Here is a 17,094-nt window from a genome sequence, read left to right as displayed (position 1 = left end):
ATGGCTGTCAGTAAGGGCACTTGCTGCCAAGCCCGATGACCTGAGTTTGATCCCCAGAACCAAGTATATAAATAAACCTTTTTAAAAAGGTATGGATGGGGCTGGAGTGATGGCTCAGCAGTTAAGAACACTGGCTGCTCTTGTAGAGGACCTGGGTTTGATTCACAGCACCCACATGGTGGCTAACAACCATCCATAACTCCAGTGCCAGGAGATCTGATGCCCTCTTCTGACCTCCCCAGGCGTTATATGACACAGGTGCGCCTGCCTACATGCAAGCAATACACTCATACACATAAAAAATAAAAATAACGAAAAAAAAATTTTATTATTTTTTGAGACATGGTCTCCCTGTAGGCCGCGCTGGCCTGGAACTATGAGAGCCCACCTGCCTCTGCCTCCCGAGTGCTGGGATTAAAGGCATACATCACCACACCTGACCATAAAATAGTCTTTAAATTAAAAAAGGTATGGAACTTAAGGTCATCTGCTTGATCAAATCAAAGCATTATTTGCCTTTATTTTTTTTAGAACTTAATAGCTCTAGAAATAAATTTGTACATACCTGTACCTCATTTTAATTAAGAATATTGCAAGCTAAGGGGCTGGAAAAATGGCTCAGGGGTTAAGAACACTGGCTGTTCTTGCAGAAGGCCCGGATTTGAATCCCAGCACCCACATGGCAGCTAACAACTGTCTGTAATTCCAGTTCCAGGGGATCTGATGCCCTGTTCTGACCTCCGAGGGCATTGCATGACACGGGTGCACTTACACGCATGCAGGCAATACACATACACATAAAGTAAAAATAAGTAAAATATTAAAATATTACAAGCTGGTTATGGTGATGCATGCCTGTAAATTCTAGCCTTTGAAAAGGTAAAAGTTTGAAGCCAGGGGCTAGAAAAATGTTCCAATGAGTAAGAGCCCTTCCAGAGGACCTGAGTTCATCTCCCAGCATCCACATCTGGTGACTCACAACTGCTTTCAACTCTTAACTACTGGGGGATCTGATGCCTTTGACTTCCTTCCACAGGCACCTGCATTCACACGCACATGCCCATATGCAGACATACACATATAATTTAAAAAACAAAACTAAATCTTTAAGAAAAATATTAACAGAAAAAAGAATTGAAAGCCAGTTTGGGCTATATAGTAGTAAATTCATGACCAGGTTGGGTATATAGCAAATCAGTTTCAAAAAATGAAACAAGTAGGGACTGGAGAGACAGCTCAGGGGTTAAGAGCACTGACTGCTCTTGCAGAGGTGCTCTTGCAGAGTTCCCAGCACCTGTATGTTATGGCTAACCATTCATAGCTCTAGCTCCAGGGGATCCGACACCTTCTTCTGGCCTCTTTGGGCATTGCACTCACATGTGCACTTACATGCAGGCAAAACAGTCATACACATATAAATAATTTTTTTTTGAAAAACAAAACAAGTAAACAAAAACAAGACCATTAAACTGGGTGTGGTAGTGTACATACTTGTAATGCCAGCAACTCAGAAGGCTAGGCAGGTGGATTGCCACAAGTTGGAGGCCAGCTTGGGTTACTTAGTACCAGGCCACCCAGAGTTACATGGTATAAGAAAACACACTTGAGAAAACAAAGACAGCAATAAAATAATAAACCCCAGACTATTGGGGAATCCACATAATGAAGTATATTAAAAGTAAAAATGTTAGTTCTACTATTTAGACTTAATTTTCCCTCTAACTTAACCTGTAAGAAATTAGTATGTAAACCATAGAATTAAACTTCCCTGAAAAGAAGGAGGCCGAGGCATGCGGGTCTCCATGAGTTTTAAGGACAGTGTGCTCTGCATAGTAAGTTCCAAGCCAGCCAGAGCTACATAGTGAGACCATATTTCCAAAAGAAAGAAAAAAAAGACTGTTCTCTACTATTGTTAATATGTGTCACATTTGTGTTTCACTTAAGGTGTTACATTAAAATAGGCTTCCAGGGAAAGTTATAAATGAGGCTTGACCTGTTGAAAAAGAGAAGTAGCCAGGTGTGGTGGCCCATGCTTTTAATCACAACACTAGGGAAGCAGAGGCAGAGTTCAAGGCCAGTCTGGTCTACATAGTGAATTCCTGGCCAGCTAGGGCTACAGGGAGATCTTGTCTCAAAAAGACACCGCCCCCCCCCCCCCAAAAAAAAAAGGGGGGTGGGAAAAAAGTTTCACGCGGAAAGGACATTTACAGCAAACACAAATGCACCGTATGCACGTGCCACCACGCCTGGCCCACTTTGTTTTTTAAAGTGGGCTCTTAGCTAGGTGTGGTGGCACATGCCTTTAGTCCCAGCACTCAGCAGGCAGAGACAGGCGGATATCTGTGACCTAAAGGTCAGCCTGGTCTACATTAGTGAGTTCTAGACTAGCTGGGGCTACAGGGAGATCCTGTCTCAAAAAAAAAAACCCCCCCCCCCCCCCCAAAAAAAAAAAAGTGGAGTTGGCAAAATGATTCAGCAGGTAAAGGCACTTGTCACCAAGTCTAATGACCTGAGTTCAGTCCCTGGGACCCATATGGTAGAAGGAGAGAACTGACTCTAAAATTTGTCTTCTGACATCCACAAGCACACTGTGACATGTATGTGCATGTGCAACACACAGGAATAAGTAAATAAATAAATGTAATTAGAAAGAAAAAGAGCACTCTAGAGGCAAAGGCAGGTGGATCTCTGTGTAATGGAGGCCAGTTGGGGCTACAGGGAGTCCCTGTCTCAAAGAAAACAGCAACAAAAGAAAAGTAGGAAGCTTCACACAGTGACTACCTTGTCCCGTGTTTTAACCAAGGAAGCTGTGTTTTCAGTGCTGAAGATTGTACCCTAGTAACAGGACTAAGAAATATTTTGGCAATACACCTAACCTAGATTTATTATAATAATACTTCCATATAGTGTGTATCAGTATCTGAAATTGGAAACAAACTGAGTACTAGTTTAGTCTCTAGTTGAAAAAGCTTACTTTGGGTGGTCTGAAAGATTGTATATAATTAAAAAGATGTAGAAACACAACTGAGGCTAAAGACCCCATGGGTCATGTGCAGTAATGCTCCTCTTGGAGTGGTGATAAGTTGGTGAGCTTTGAGTATCAGGGGTGTTTTTACTGAAGCTCTAGCACTTGAGCTAGTTCAAGAAAGGTGATGTTTATTTATAATGCTTTGCAAAAAGGAGAGATGTTTCTTAGACCACCATGCTGGGTTTGTAAGAGGTACTAACCAGTGCCCTAGGAGCCAAGTAATTCTTGAAACAAATTCATATAGATAATGAGTTACTTCCAGTATTTATCCAGTTGTCAGGTTTCCAGGCCCCATGTTACATACCTGTAACCTCAGCACTGGAGAGGCAAAGAAATCAGGAGTTCAAGGTCATTTTGGGTATACAGCATTGCTAGTACAAGACCAGCCTATGCTACATGACACTCTGTCATATACACCCCCATCATATAAAGAATTATATTACTTTAACATTTCAACTTGTAACTGAACCTTAGTATTTTGATTTCTATTGAATCTTAACAAAATTCAGTTTTATTTTCAGCATAGCCTATTTTTGAATTGCTAGACCCATAAACTCCCCAGGTATTATGCTGAAAATGGTTTTCGATCTTATTTTCTTTTTGTTGTTTGCTTTTTTTTATTTTAAGACAGGGTCTCCCTGTAGCACCAGCTGGCCTGGAACTCACTAGGTAGACCAGGCCAGCCTGAATCTCCTAGAAATACACCTGCCTCTGCTTACCCAGTGCTGGGATTAGAGTCGTATGCCACCTCACCTGGCTCCAATCTTGATTTTCCTTTGCTTTTTAAAATTTTATTTTTATTTATATTTTATATGTATGAGTGTGATGCCTGCATGTGTGTAAGCGTACCTGTCATGCAGTACCCGAGGAGGTCAGGAGAAGGTGTCAGAATCCCTGGAACTGGAGTTACAGAAGGTTGTTAGCCAGCATGTGGATGCTGGGAATCAAACCCTGGTTGTCTGCAAGAGCAACTGCTCAGCCATCTCTCTAGCCCCCATCTGATTTTATTAAGAATATATATACTTGCCTGGCCACAGGTTCAGTCTATTGTGCTACTAAAAAAAAAGGTGAGATTCTATTTTGTGTTAATTTCTTTCCCATCACAGTCTGTGCAGGTCAGAAAAGAATGAAAGATGCTCAGGGAGGAGGAAGCTCATCAAAAAAGCAGAAAAGAAGCCATAAAGCTACGGTGGTGAACAACAAAAAGAAGGGGAAAGGCAGTAAGTGTGAAAGCTCCATAAAGATGTAACAGTCATAGTTGGTACATTTTTCCCATTATAAAAAGATCATTTAGTTAAGGGATAATTTTACATTTTGATTTTTTTTTTCCCCTGTGTGCCTTCAAAACAGTCACACAGGCTGGACATGGTGGCACACACTCAGGAGGTTGAGGCAGGGGGATCAGGAGTTCACAGTCACTCTCAGCTATATAGCCAGTTCGAAGTCGGTCTGGGCTACTTGAGACCCTGTATCAAATAACAAAGTCACACAGGAGTTTCCTCATCCTAGGTAAATTCTAGAACTGAGCTGATTAATACTGTTCGTGGTATGAATAGCTGGTGGAATGAGCATCCTTTTAGGTTAATAGCCAGCACTGCAGAGGCAGCAACATTGTCATTACCTTTATGTTCACAGTTTTTACTGTGCTGTGAAACTCTTCAATTAGGTGTTATTTTTGTTAACAGTGAAATTGTTTTGTAGTTCTTTAAGATGCCAGCATAGAACTGAGCAGTCAAAATGGCTTCTGAGGCATTCTTGACTCCAGTGAACCTGAGAGCAGCTGGTACTTTGGCTGAGTGCTCGTCTGAAGACTGGCAACACGGTTCATCGGCCTCCAGTGCACACAGTGCAGTGTACAGTGCTTTGCTTCTCCCAAGGGCTGTGCATTTGATCTTTTTGTAGACAAAGAAGTGGAAAATATGTAAAGAATTTTTTTCTCATGTCCCACACTGATCCCTGCTGCTCTTCCAGGATCTCCTGCCACCTCCACTGCCTGACCTTTGTTAGCAGTGGGCTTGGCTGCACTGCAGTGCACAATAGGGTTACTTGGTCAGCTCCCCGAAGTTCTGCTGAGCCCACTTCCAGGCGGTGAATATGGCATCCTTTGGGGCCCCGGGTGGCTGTGCTCAGCAAAGCCATGACAGGCAGGCTGAGGCAGGCCACTGCAGAGAATGGGGCCAAGCCTTAAGTGGCTTAGCTAAGAATTGCTGGGGTTCTAGAGTAGCAGTAGGAGCCTTGGGGAGGATGTGTGTAAAGGAGTGGTAGAGGTTAATGACCCTTAAACTCCACAGTGGGAGGAGGTACTATGCACCTTTACTCTTTGGAACAGTTTTGACACCTTCAGAACCTGTTTTTTTTTGTTTTTTATTTTGTTTAGATGGTTGCTATTAAAGAAGAATCAATAACTGTATGCCAAATTGGTTATCATTTACTTGGCAAAACTGTTCGACTATTTAAAGTGTGTTTTTCTTACATGTGATGTTTTTGTCTTCAAGATGTTACCATTTAAATGACAGTTCCAGAAAGGATCATCTTCAGAGAGTCAATTCATATTTCCATCTAGAGATAAAGCAGTTGATTGTAGTCTCCCATTAATTATTGGGCTTCTGTCCTGCTGAATCAGGTGCATTAGCCACTCTCTTAGTAAAGTACACCAACTCTAACAGAATCTAACATGATACTTGATATCCAGAAAGAGGAACTGCACATCAAAACAGATCCTATCCCTCTTCATGGCAACTTGTCAGGACCAAGTGTGTCTGTTCCAGGACTGAAGCTTCATTAGGAAAGGCAGACTTCTGAATTCCTGAGTAGGTTACCACAGAGAACATGATTTCTTTTAGGAACAAACTATAGTGCAGAAGTGACTTAAGAAATTTGTTGGGGCTGGAGAGGTGGCTCAATGGTAAGAGCCCTAGCTGTTCTTGCAGAGGACATAGGTTTGAACCCCAGCACCCACATGGTTTGAAACTCCAGTTCCAGGAGATCCGATGCCCTCTTCTGTCCTCCATGGGCACTGCATGACACAGGTGCACTTATACACATGCAGGCAACACACTCATACACAAAAAAGAAAATTCATTATGAAAAGAATTTCATCATACATGTCAGTGGAGTTCTTTCCCAAGAAATTCTTTATTGACTGTGATGATTATGCATCATTGTTTGTGAACAGAGGAACTGTACACCACCTAAAGTATTAAAGGGAAGAGGTTTCTACAGTGAGTCAGTTTAAGAGATGCCATATTGTAACAAAATAAGAAGCCAGTTAGCCAGGGAAGGACAACATCCATTGTGTGTGTTTGGAGGTGGCAAGCAAGCATTTAGATAATTACTGTGGAGTAGAAGACTATTGTGAGCAAGTCTGAAAGAATATGTGCTGGTTTTTGAAGTGGGAAGAGCTCTGCTTTTGCTTTTCCTTAACTGAGATACTTGGGCATTTGCATATGACTTTTCTAGTTTTCTTGGTGTGTGTTTTTTTGTTTGTTTGTTTGTTTCCTTGATTTTTCTCCCCCAGTGCTCGGGGCTGAACAAGCACAAATCCACATTCTGATTTTGTAGGTCTTGTAGGCAGGTTATTTACTGTAGTATAAATTCAAGTAGTGAATTTTCAGTTATTTGCTGAGTTGATGACATTCACTGTTACCTTTTTGTTTGTTAACATCTTTTCTTTTCCTCTCAGCAAACAGTAGTGATAGTGAAGAACTTTCAGCTGGTGAAAGTGTGACTAAGACTCAGCCGGTCAAGTCAATCTCCACTGGAGTAAAGTCCCACAGTTCCAAGTCTCCGGCAAGGACACAGTCTCCAGGAAAGTGTGGCAAGAATGGGGATAAGGACCCTGACCTCAAGGAGCCCAGTAATCGGCTTCCCAAGGTTTACAAGTGGAGTTTTCAGATGTGTAAGTGACATACTTGGCTGATTTAGACAGTAGGCACTTCCATCTTACTGCTGATGCCAGTGCTCTGCAAAAGAACCTCTACTGGGCGTCAGAGACCTGCTGAGCATTGGATTACTATACCTGAGTAGGGTCTTGATTGGAATAGTCAAATTGCTTAAAGAAAAATTCTAAAGTAGAGGCTAGATTCAGCACTAAGGATGTAAGGCTGGGAGTATGCATTGAAACAGTATAGGGACTAGGTCCCAGAGCACAGGAGCCTCAGGCAAGAAGATCCAGAGTTTGAGCTACAAGTGAGACCCTTGTCTCAAAAAATCAAGAAGGATACAGTTTTAACATTTTGGTATCTTTCCATCTCATTTCTGAATGTGAATTTGTTGGCTTTTTAGGTTTTCTTTTATTCTTTTTCTTTTTTTGAGACAGGGTCTCCCTGTAGCCCAGCTGGCCTAGAACTATGTAGACCAGGCTGGCATTGAACTCATAGTGATCAGCTTGCCTTTGCCTCCTGAGTGCTGGGATTAAACCACTACTACTCCAAATGTATTTGGCTTTTTGAGACAGGATCTTGCTATATATCTTCTGCTGTCCTGACGTTCACGGTGGAGCACAGGTCGATCTCAAACTTGAGGCAATCCTCTTGCCTTAGTCTCCTGGGTGGTAGAGTTTCAGGCCTTTACCACCACATCTGGCTCATTTTTAAATGATACACTATGGTGTATGGCTCAGAAATTGAGCATAGCTGGGTATGGTGGCAGATGCCTGTGTCCCAGCACTCAGGAGGCAGCGCCAAGAAGAATGGGGGACCAGGTCAGCCTGGGCTCCATAGAAAGACCCCGTCTCCCCAAAAGAAAAGTCTTAGCATCTATGTATCTATGGGTCATCAGGTCCTTTGATTCTGTACATATTCCATCAACAAGTGCTGCTTTGTGTATTTCTTATGTGCCACATATTATTCTAGCCTAGAGGGAAAAAACCTTAGGAAACAAATATTTAGTTACCTTTGGTTTTGTTGTTTAATTGGTATTACAAATGTGCACTATCACACCCAGACAACTTTGTGTTTTGTGGTTTATCTGTCTTGTCCTTATTTTTCAACCATAATCTGTTTTCTGGTTTCATGAACTTTTTAAAAAAAATACATATTAATAAGGGATTTTCAATTGACAGCGGATCTGGAAAATATGACAAGTGCTGAACGCATTACAGTTCTTCAAGAAAAGCTGCAGGAAATCAGAAAGCATTACCTGTCATTGAAATCTGAAGTAGCTTCTATTGACCGGAGGAGAAAGCGCTTAAAGAAGAGAGAAAGAGAAAGTAAGTGCCTTACACATAAGCTTATTACACTGCTGTCAATGTGGGACTATCCGGACTTCCAAACATTTCTCACTGTCCGTTTTCCTCATGTGGTTCATAGTGCTCAGGGAGCTCACAGGACACCATCAGAGTTTGAAGAAAGTTGAGGGATGCTAAGGCAGTTGCCCAGTGGGTGACTTTGTTTAAAAAAACTATTTCCGGTGCTGGCTGTGGTGGCACCCACCTTTAATCCCAGCACTCAGGAGGCAAAGGCAGGTGAACCTCTATGAGATAGTGAGATCCAAGTCAGCTGGGGCTATAGGAGACCCTGTCTCAAATACAATACACTATTTCTCCTTGACAGATAAATGCACATCTTTAATGGTTATAGTGTCATGTTTCAGTACATTCATACTAGCGTAATGATCACTTCAGGATGTTGAAGCTATCATCTTTGTTACAAGAACATTCAAAATCCTATGTTGTAGGTACTTTGAATTAGGTAGTACAATATTTTTAGTGTAATCACCTTTCTGTGTGATAGCACTCTGAGGTAGTCCTCCCATCTGGTCATGTGATCATTAACTCATCTCTTCCATGCCTCTTTCTGCTTGCCGGGCTTCTGTGACCACGGTTCTGCTTTTTGCTTAGTGTGGTAGTTAGACTTGTAATTTTTGAGGAACCCCATACCGCTTTCCATAGTGGTGGTGTTAGTTGACATTCCTTTCAATGGTGTGTAACAGCTTCTTTTTTTTTTTAATACTAGTTGGGTTTTTTGTCTGTTTTTGTTGTTGCTTTTTTTGTTTTTTTACAAGGCCACCAAGTTCCAGACCAGTTAGGCGTATAGGGAGACCCTGTCTCAAAAAACAGACAAAACCCCAAAAAAGTTAATGTTGGATTAGTAACATTGCTGATGGAAATTGTTAAACTGTATGATCAAACTAATAAAAATAGACATTTAATGATTTATTTGAAGCTGAGTGTGTTGGTACTCACTCAGCACTTGGAAAGTAGAGGAAGGAGGATCAGGAATTGAAGTTCATCCTTGACTATGTAAAGAGTTTGAAATGAACCTGGGCTACATGAGACTCTGTCTCAAAATATAAAAGGATAATGTTCAAAATTTTTATTGTAGTCCTCACCTTTAATACCAGCACTCAGGAGGCAGAGACAGGTCGATCTCTGTGGGATGGAGGCCAGCCTGGCCTACATAGCAAGTTCCAGACCATCTGGGGCTACAGGGAGACTCAGTCACCAAAATACATATAGATATATTACATTGTTAGTAATAGTAAAAGCTCAGAAATTCAGAAGTTACCATTCATAAGTAGAGTGTAATACTATCTAACTTTGGGAAAAAAATAAAAGCTCTGTGTACTTATATGGACCACTCTCATTCTAATGAGAGTTTCAAAAAGGCAGGCATAGCCAAGCATGGTGGCGCATGCCTTTAATCCCAGCACTTGGGAGGCAGAGCCAGGCAGATCTCTGTGAGTTCGAGGCCAGCCTGGTCTGAATAGTGAGTTCCAGGAAAGCTGGGGCTCCAGGGAGACCCTGTCTCAAAAAGACACACACACACACAAAAGGCAGGCATAGTACATATCTTAATAGTTACTTGGGAGGCAGAGGCAGGAAAGGTTTAAGGTCAGATTGATGTGCATAGTTCCTGCTTAGCCAGGGCTGCACATCAAACCAAACAGGCAAGACATCCTCTACTATACTGTGCTTCCATCTGTGTGTGTACATGCATGAATGTGGAGGTCAGAGTACAGCTTCGGGTGTCATTCTCAGGAATGCCCTCTACCTTATTTTTAAGGCAGCATCTCTTAATGACTGAACCTTGCTCATAGGCTAGACCAACACAGCTCAGGCAGGGGTCCCTGATTCCCAGTTCTGGGATTGTATATACATGTTACCAAGCCTATCTTTTTTATTTTGGTTCAGGAGATAGAAGTCAGGTCCTTGCAAGCACTTTATTGATTGAGGTACTGCCCCCCTCCCCAACTTGGGTACTGCTTTATCTAGAAAGATAGATATGTTTATGTTTGTTATAGATAGTTATGTTTACATATTATATATAGATTCAACAGATCAGATTTCTCTAGAACTTGGGTTGCAGATATTTTCTCTACAGAGACAGTGACTATTTAATTCTTTGAGGACCACAGTCTCTAAAAACCGTTCAGGGCTTGTATGAGAGGCTGGGAATCTCCCATAGGCTGTAAATAAATAGGAATGGGTATGTTCCAGTGCAATTATTTTAACTTGTTTTTTTCTGGGGGCAGAGGGGGAGGAAAGACAGAGTCTCATTGGGTATCCCTGGCCTGTAACTGGCTATGTAGATCAGGCTGGCTTCTAACTCAACAGAAATCTGACTGCCTCTGCCTCCTGAGTACTAGAATTAAAGGTGTATACCACTACATATGGCCTATCTAAAGTTTTAAAGAATTATGAACAATTGGGAAAAGTGGAGGGAGAATTTGGGATATCAGGAGAGTTCTGGATAACAGATTTACTTTTTCAACTTAGTCTCATATACAGGACAGAAATTTTTTTGTTTTTTTTCATATTTTGTGTGCATGTGCATGCACATGTGGGCAAACTTGTCACAGTGTGCATGTGGAGGTCAGAGGACAACGTCCAGTTTTTCCCTTCCCAGCTGTGGGTCCCCGGGATCCAACCCCAGTTGGCAGGCTTGCTGGTAGGTACCTTTACCTATCAAACCATCTCATTAGCCTAAATGTTTAACTTGTGCACATACTCCTTTTAAAAAATTCCATTTTTATGCATTAATTTGTAATAATGAAAATTCCCTTGAGAAAAATAACTTATGTGTTACTTGCTTTGTAAACCAAGGAGAAGGGAGGGCAATGCAGCTGCTGAGCTTTCCATCACAGCCTCCCATTCTTTTTAAACTAAATCAAAAAATTACTATTGTGAGAGAATGCAGGCACGTGTGTGTCAGCTGGGTCAGAGGACAGCATCATGGAGTTGCTCTCCGTACACCTTTACGTGGGTTGCGATGATTGAGCTCAGGTTGTCAGACTTGAGAGACAAGCAGTTTTACCACCTGAGCCATAAGAAAACTTCAGCCAGGTGTGGTGGCACACACCTTTAGTCCTAGTACTCAGGAGGCAGGGGCAGGTAGATTTCTGAATTGGTCTGGTCTACATAGTAAGTTCCAGGCCAGTTGGGGCTACAGGGAGACCCTGTCTCAAAAAAGAAGAAAAGAAAACTTGACTGGCACAGAGAGGAATGAATGAGGGAGATTTGTCCTGTTTCTTTAAACCTGTCGTGGGTATTGTTGAAGAACATTAACCTTTGTTCATATTGCATGTGAACATACCACACCTTTTCTCCCTCGCCCTGTTGCTTTGCTTTTCTTCTTTTGACAGGACTGGGGATGGAACCTACAGCCTTGCACAGGGTAGACAAATGCTCTGCCACTGAGCTAAACCCCAGCCCAGTTTCCTCTTTGATGTATGCAGGATGCCTCAAGTTGGTTAATGGCATAGTGATTGTGATACACTAGCTTTTCTTTTCTTTACATTGTGGTTCTGTGAGAATGAACAGCAGGAATTTAGGCCAGAGCACTAGCATTTTGTCCCCTTCCTTTGTTGGTGTACTTTGTTAACTTCACACTCTTCCTTTTCCTTAGGTGCTGCTACATCCTCCTCCTCCTCCTCCTCGTCCTCCTCCCCCTCCTCTAGCTCCATAACAGCTGCTGTTATGTTAACTCTAGCTGAACCATCAATGCCCAGCGCATCACAGAATGGAATGTCAGTTGAGTGCAGGTGACAGCAGGACTTGCTAGAGCACTTTGCACTTAATGGCTGTTGAGAGCCACGTCTTTTTATACTGCACAGTGGCACAAAAAAAAAAAAAAAAATCAGACAAGCACTATTTTATATTTAAAATTGTTTCTTGACAAGCTGACTTGGCACTTAAGTGCACTTTTTTATGAAGAAGAAAAAGTACAATGAACTGCTTTTCCTCAAGCAATAATTGTTTCCAACTTGTCTGGGAATTGCGTGTCTGGTAACTTGAAGGCCTTCCACTGTGGCTAATGGAGGCTTTTCACTGCCTGTAGAGACAATACAGTAAGCAGAGGGAAGGGGGGGGGCAGAACATGTGGAGATGACTTACTGTGTATGTACTCCCTTGTATTTTGTTAAAGCTGGAACATTTGATATTTTTCCATTTATTTATGAAAAAAATATGAACCTATTTTCATTTGTACAAGCTAATTGTTTTTTAAAGCAAGTCACCTTGGGGTGGCTTTAATTATATAAGTCAAGCACATGTAACAAATTCAAAACCTGCAGTTAACAGGATATTAGACATCAGTCCTGATAACCAAATATTAAAGATTCTCTTTAAAAAAGACTGAACATGTTTACAGGTTTGAATTAGGCTAAAAGGTCTTGCAGCGGCTTTTCATGCCCCTTCAAATTAGAATGGAACTACTGTACTTTGCCATTTTTCTATAAATCAGTATTTTTTTTTAATTTTGATATAATACATTGTGTGAAAAAAAGAAAATGGCTAACAAACTGTATTAAATCTTAAACAATGTATAAAGATTGTACTTTAGCCAGTTCAAAGTGTATATTTATTCATAATGAATTATAACAGTTATATTTTTGTGTTTTCTTGTAAATCTTTCTTTTCCCTTAAATACAGATAATTCATTTGTATTGCTTATTTTAATATGAGCTTACAACAAAGACTTCAGGAACAAACTTAGTAGGTTCAAGGTTGTTTATATGAACTGTCTCACAAAGATTTTAAGTATAAATAGCTAATTGGAATGGTAGACCTATAAAATTAAATGCCTTGTATAAAATCCAAGATGAACGCAAAGTTGTCACTTGTATTGACTTTATGTTGTATGATTCCAACCTCTGTTTTGTTTGGCACTTGTATTTAATTCTTCACCTTTGTAAGACATTTGTATATTGCGGATGTGTTCATTGAAGCTATTTAATACCTGACACTGTTAATACATAGTACTTTACTGTACAGACTGTTTTACTGTTTTAATTGTAGTTCTGTGTGCTTTTTTTGAATGGGGCTGGCATGTTTTGTTTTCTGGCAATACATGTGAGAATCTTGAAGCGTTTTGTTGTAGATGCTAATGTGTCAGAATCCTTAATCCTTTACATTCAACTTTTCTAAGAAAAGCATTTCCAGTCTTGTAGTGTGTGCTTACAGTAACTAATTTTGTTGAAAAATGGTTTCAAGTTACTCAAATTTGTACAGGATTGTAAAGATTTGTTGACAGCAAAATGTTGAAGAAAAAGCTTATAGAATAAAATTATAAAGTATATATTAGGATCTGCAGACATGAAGAATTATGTAATATATTGTACAAATGTAAGCAAAGGCTCTGAAATAAAATGCCATAGTTTGTGAATCCTTGATTTTGTTTGTAAAAGGTTAAGTAATTTTAGTTCTATTCTGTATGTGATGGCACAGCATGTACTATAGGGGTTTATACAGATACCCAAAGAGGGAGTGTTAAAAACTGAAGTCTGATAGCCAGGACTGGAGGTGTAGCTCAGTGACACAGGGCATGCTTAGTATGTGCAAAGCCCTGGTTCCAGTCCCCAGGATCTCCTAAGAAAGTTAGCTAGCTAAGTGATGTTTTTAGGCTGTTCTTATATGGCCTTGTGTACTCTATTGCTTGAAAATACTGGTTCTGTTATGAGTTGGAGGCTTGTCTAAAGGAGGAAAAGCCAATGTTAAAACTATTTCTTAAGGGTCTGGTGTAGTGGAGTTCCAGGCCAGTTGGGGCTGCAGGGAAACCTTGTCTCAAAAAGACCAGCAAGATGGCTTACCAGGTTAAGGGTGCTTGTCACCAAGACTGATAACCTTGGTTTGATACCTGGAACCTGCATGGGGATGGAAAGAACAAACTTGTGCAGCTTGTCCCTTGGCCTCTGCCTACACACTCACACACAGATGTTGTGGTGCCTCACATCATCTCAGCACTCAAGACAGGATTGTTGCAAGTTTAAGGCCATCTTGGGGTTACAGAATGAGACCTCAAAAATAAATTTTTTCTTGAGAGGGGATCTTCCTGTGTTGCCCAAACTGGCTTCAAACTCACAGATTCTCAATTCTCCTGCCTTGAGCCTCCAAGTACTGGGAACAGGTCCATACTGCCTCGTGCTCCTCAAGTATTTTTCTTGTATTTGAAACCATTGCTAGCAGTGACTCTTGTCTTTTAATTTGATGGGACTTTTGTGGTTCTCTGAGTGAGTGACTCTTGTCCTGGATACTCATAAACCAGCCAGTGCTCAGTCCTCACTCTCAAGGAATCCTAGTTCTCTTTTTAAGACAGGGTTTTCTTTGATAGCCCCAGCTGGCCTGGAACTATGTAGACCAAGCTGGCCTCGAACTCAGATCTGCCTCTGCCTCCCAAGTGCTAGGATTGAAGGCGTGCACCACCATGCCCGGCATAGAATTAATTCTTTAAGTACTTAAGGGATTTCATTATGCAACCCACCTCCTTCCTTAAATATAAGATCTTAACTATGTAGCCTGGCTTATGTAGACCCAAGTTGACCTGGAACTCACATATACCCACTTGCCTCTGTGTCCTGAGTGTTGGGGATTAAATGCGAACCACCACACTCAGCTCTAGTATGCAAATTTTTTTTTTTTTCTTTTTTTTTGGTCTTTTTGAGACAGGGTCTCCCTTTAGCCCCAGCTGGCCTGGAACTCTGTAGACTAGGCTGGTCTGGAACTCACAGAGGTCTGCCTGCCTCTGCCTCCCAAGTGCTGGGATTAAAGGCATGCACCACCTGGCTAGTACACGAAGCTTTTGAGACCCACTTCTTGTTCCAAGATGTTGACCATGGAGTATAAAGGAGGAAGAAGGCCAAAGGGATGGGTTCACATAGAGAGTCTTGACAACCATCTAAGGATTTGCACTGTGCCAAGACATATAGGTAGTAAGTCTGGTGTGGCTTGTGAGGAAGGGCGGTAGTGGCAGAAACTGGAGTGCTCAGGTGTAAGGGACTCCAGAGTTCATCCTCATCTTACACAGGCAGGAAAACCAGGACTCAGAAAGGGGAGTCACCTTCTGATACTGCACAGTCCTTGTCCTTCCTCTTTGTAGTGGAACACTCCTTTCCCCAGCTGCTGAGAATGCTGGGGCCGCCAGTGCAGCGAGTCTTCTCTAGGAATGGCCTGAAGACTGCTATCATGCCTTAGTTGTACACCCTTCCCCAGTGATAGCCAGTATCCCGTGACTGCTCCAGGCCAGAGTGGAATGGACATGTGAGGCTGACGTATAGTTTAGGAAGCATGGCAGTCCCTCTTCTACTCAGTTTGACTCTTTAACTCCCTGCAGGCATTGAGTCTAAGAGTGTCCTCCCATGCTGCCCTCAAAGCTCTGGCTCAGTCTGCTTCCCTGGGAATGTGGCCATCAAGCTCACTGGAGGTGTCAGGATAGGAAACCTTCACCTAACAGCCTTTCTGCCATACTAGCTGACCTCCCACCCTGATAACTCTTTTGAGCTTCATGATATTCATTTGTGACCTTGGGATATATTAGAACGATCAGAACAGGTTCTTGGGAATACATACCCTGGTGCTCAGCATGGTAATGGGTATGTATATACATCAAACAATTCAAGTGGGCCTCTAGCTTATCCACAGAAGGCCAAGTGCTCTGGTTTCACAAGTGCAAGGAACTGAGCCTAGACTAGAAAAGGTGCCTTCTTGTGCCTTCTGCTTCCCCTCTACCAAGATCCCTTTCCACCTAGAGAACTCTGCCTATAATACTCATGTAAAACATGATTATGGTAAAAATGGCCAGGACTTCCAACCTGTTCATATTCCTATTGCTAATAGTCATTTTCATTTTCTTTTTTATTCTTTGACAATATGGTAAATATATGTGATGTATTTTGATTTTATTTCCCATCCACTCATCTTCCCCTTCTTCCCCCTCTGAACCCCTTCTTCCAACCAAGTCCCTCCCCTTTTCGTCTTTATTTAAAATGTTCTGAATATTTTAAAGTGTGTGTGTGTACAAGCCCACGTATACACGTGTGCATATGCCCTTGGAGATCTATTTTTAAAAAAATTATGTGTATGAGTGAATTACACCCATGCCATGCTATACCGGCGGAGGTCAGAAGAGGGCGTTAGATCCCCTGGAACTGGAATTACTATGTGGGTGCTAGGACTCGAACCCGGGTCCCCTGTAAGATCAACCAGTGCACTTAACCGCTGAGCCATTTTTCCAGTCTTTTTTTAAATGACCCTTTGAGTTTGGGGTTGCTGGGATGCGGATGGGTGTGGAGTTCTTTGCCGGAGCACGAAAAACTTAGCAGTGACTACACCACTGAAGAAAAATGCCGCCCTGCTCCCAGCAGCCACCAACTCACTGCCAATAACCTCAAAAAGCGATTTTCATAAGTGAGAAAGTATCTGATGTGGGACCCGAAGGTTTCAGTTCTGAAGAGGGTTATGGAGTCAGGACGACAAAAGAATAGGGACCCTGAAGGAAGGTAAGCTAGGACGTCAGGGTGGTGGTCCTTTTGATACAGGGTCTCACTGCAGTCCAGGGTGGCCTTCGATGCAGCCCGTGGAAAGCCTGCCTAAGCCCCAAAGGGCTCTAAATGCCAAGTACCCACTGCAAGAGCAGCAGGGCAGAATCTGTCCGGTCGGTGAGAGCTGCGCCCCGGGGGCCGCTGACCTACTGCAGGAAGACTAACGGAGGTCCACGGTCACACCGACTTAGGGAGTCGGAACTCGCTCCGTGGTCTCAGGTCCTGAAAAATCCTTCCACATCCGAACCTACGTGCTCTGTCCTTCACCCTGGCCATACCACACTCCAGCCTAGCTGGTATTTGAGAAAACA

General features: G+C 42.1%; 1 protein-coding gene across 8 annotated transcripts in view; it reads left to right on the top strand.

Annotated features, from left to right (window-relative positions):
- Arid4b (AT-rich interaction domain 4B) overlaps positions 1-13,637 on the top strand; it is a 151,600-nt gene extending 137,963 nt beyond the window's left edge. For 6 of the 8 annotated variants that reach the window (XM_017801647.2, XM_017801646.2, XM_008847026.2 and 3 more), the window contains 4 exons: positions 4,135-4,248; positions 6,711-6,926; positions 8,091-8,237; positions 11,875-13,632. In XM_017801647.2, the coding sequence (XP_017657136.1) occupies positions 4,135-4,248; positions 6,711-6,926; positions 8,091-8,237; positions 11,875-12,014 (617 nt within the window). In that variant the 3' untranslated portion in view covers positions 12,015-13,632. Of the gene's footprint in view, positions 1-4,134; positions 4,249-6,710; positions 6,927-8,090; positions 8,238-11,874 lie in introns of all 8 variants that reach the window. The other 2 variants (XM_017801648.2, XM_008847027.2) reach the window with 1 other exon arrangement.
- Positions 13,638-17,094: the final 3,457 nt, after the last annotated feature.

This window comes from Nannospalax galili, unplaced genomic scaffold, assembly GCF_000622305.1.
Source record: "Nannospalax galili isolate Female #2095 unplaced genomic scaffold, S.galili_v1.0 scaffold1463, whole genome shotgun sequence".
Taxonomy (NCBI): Eukaryota; Metazoa; Chordata; class Mammalia; order Rodentia; family Spalacidae; genus Nannospalax; species Nannospalax galili.
Note: the sequence above shows the minus strand (reverse complement) of the source record. Positions and strands in the feature narration are given on the sequence as shown.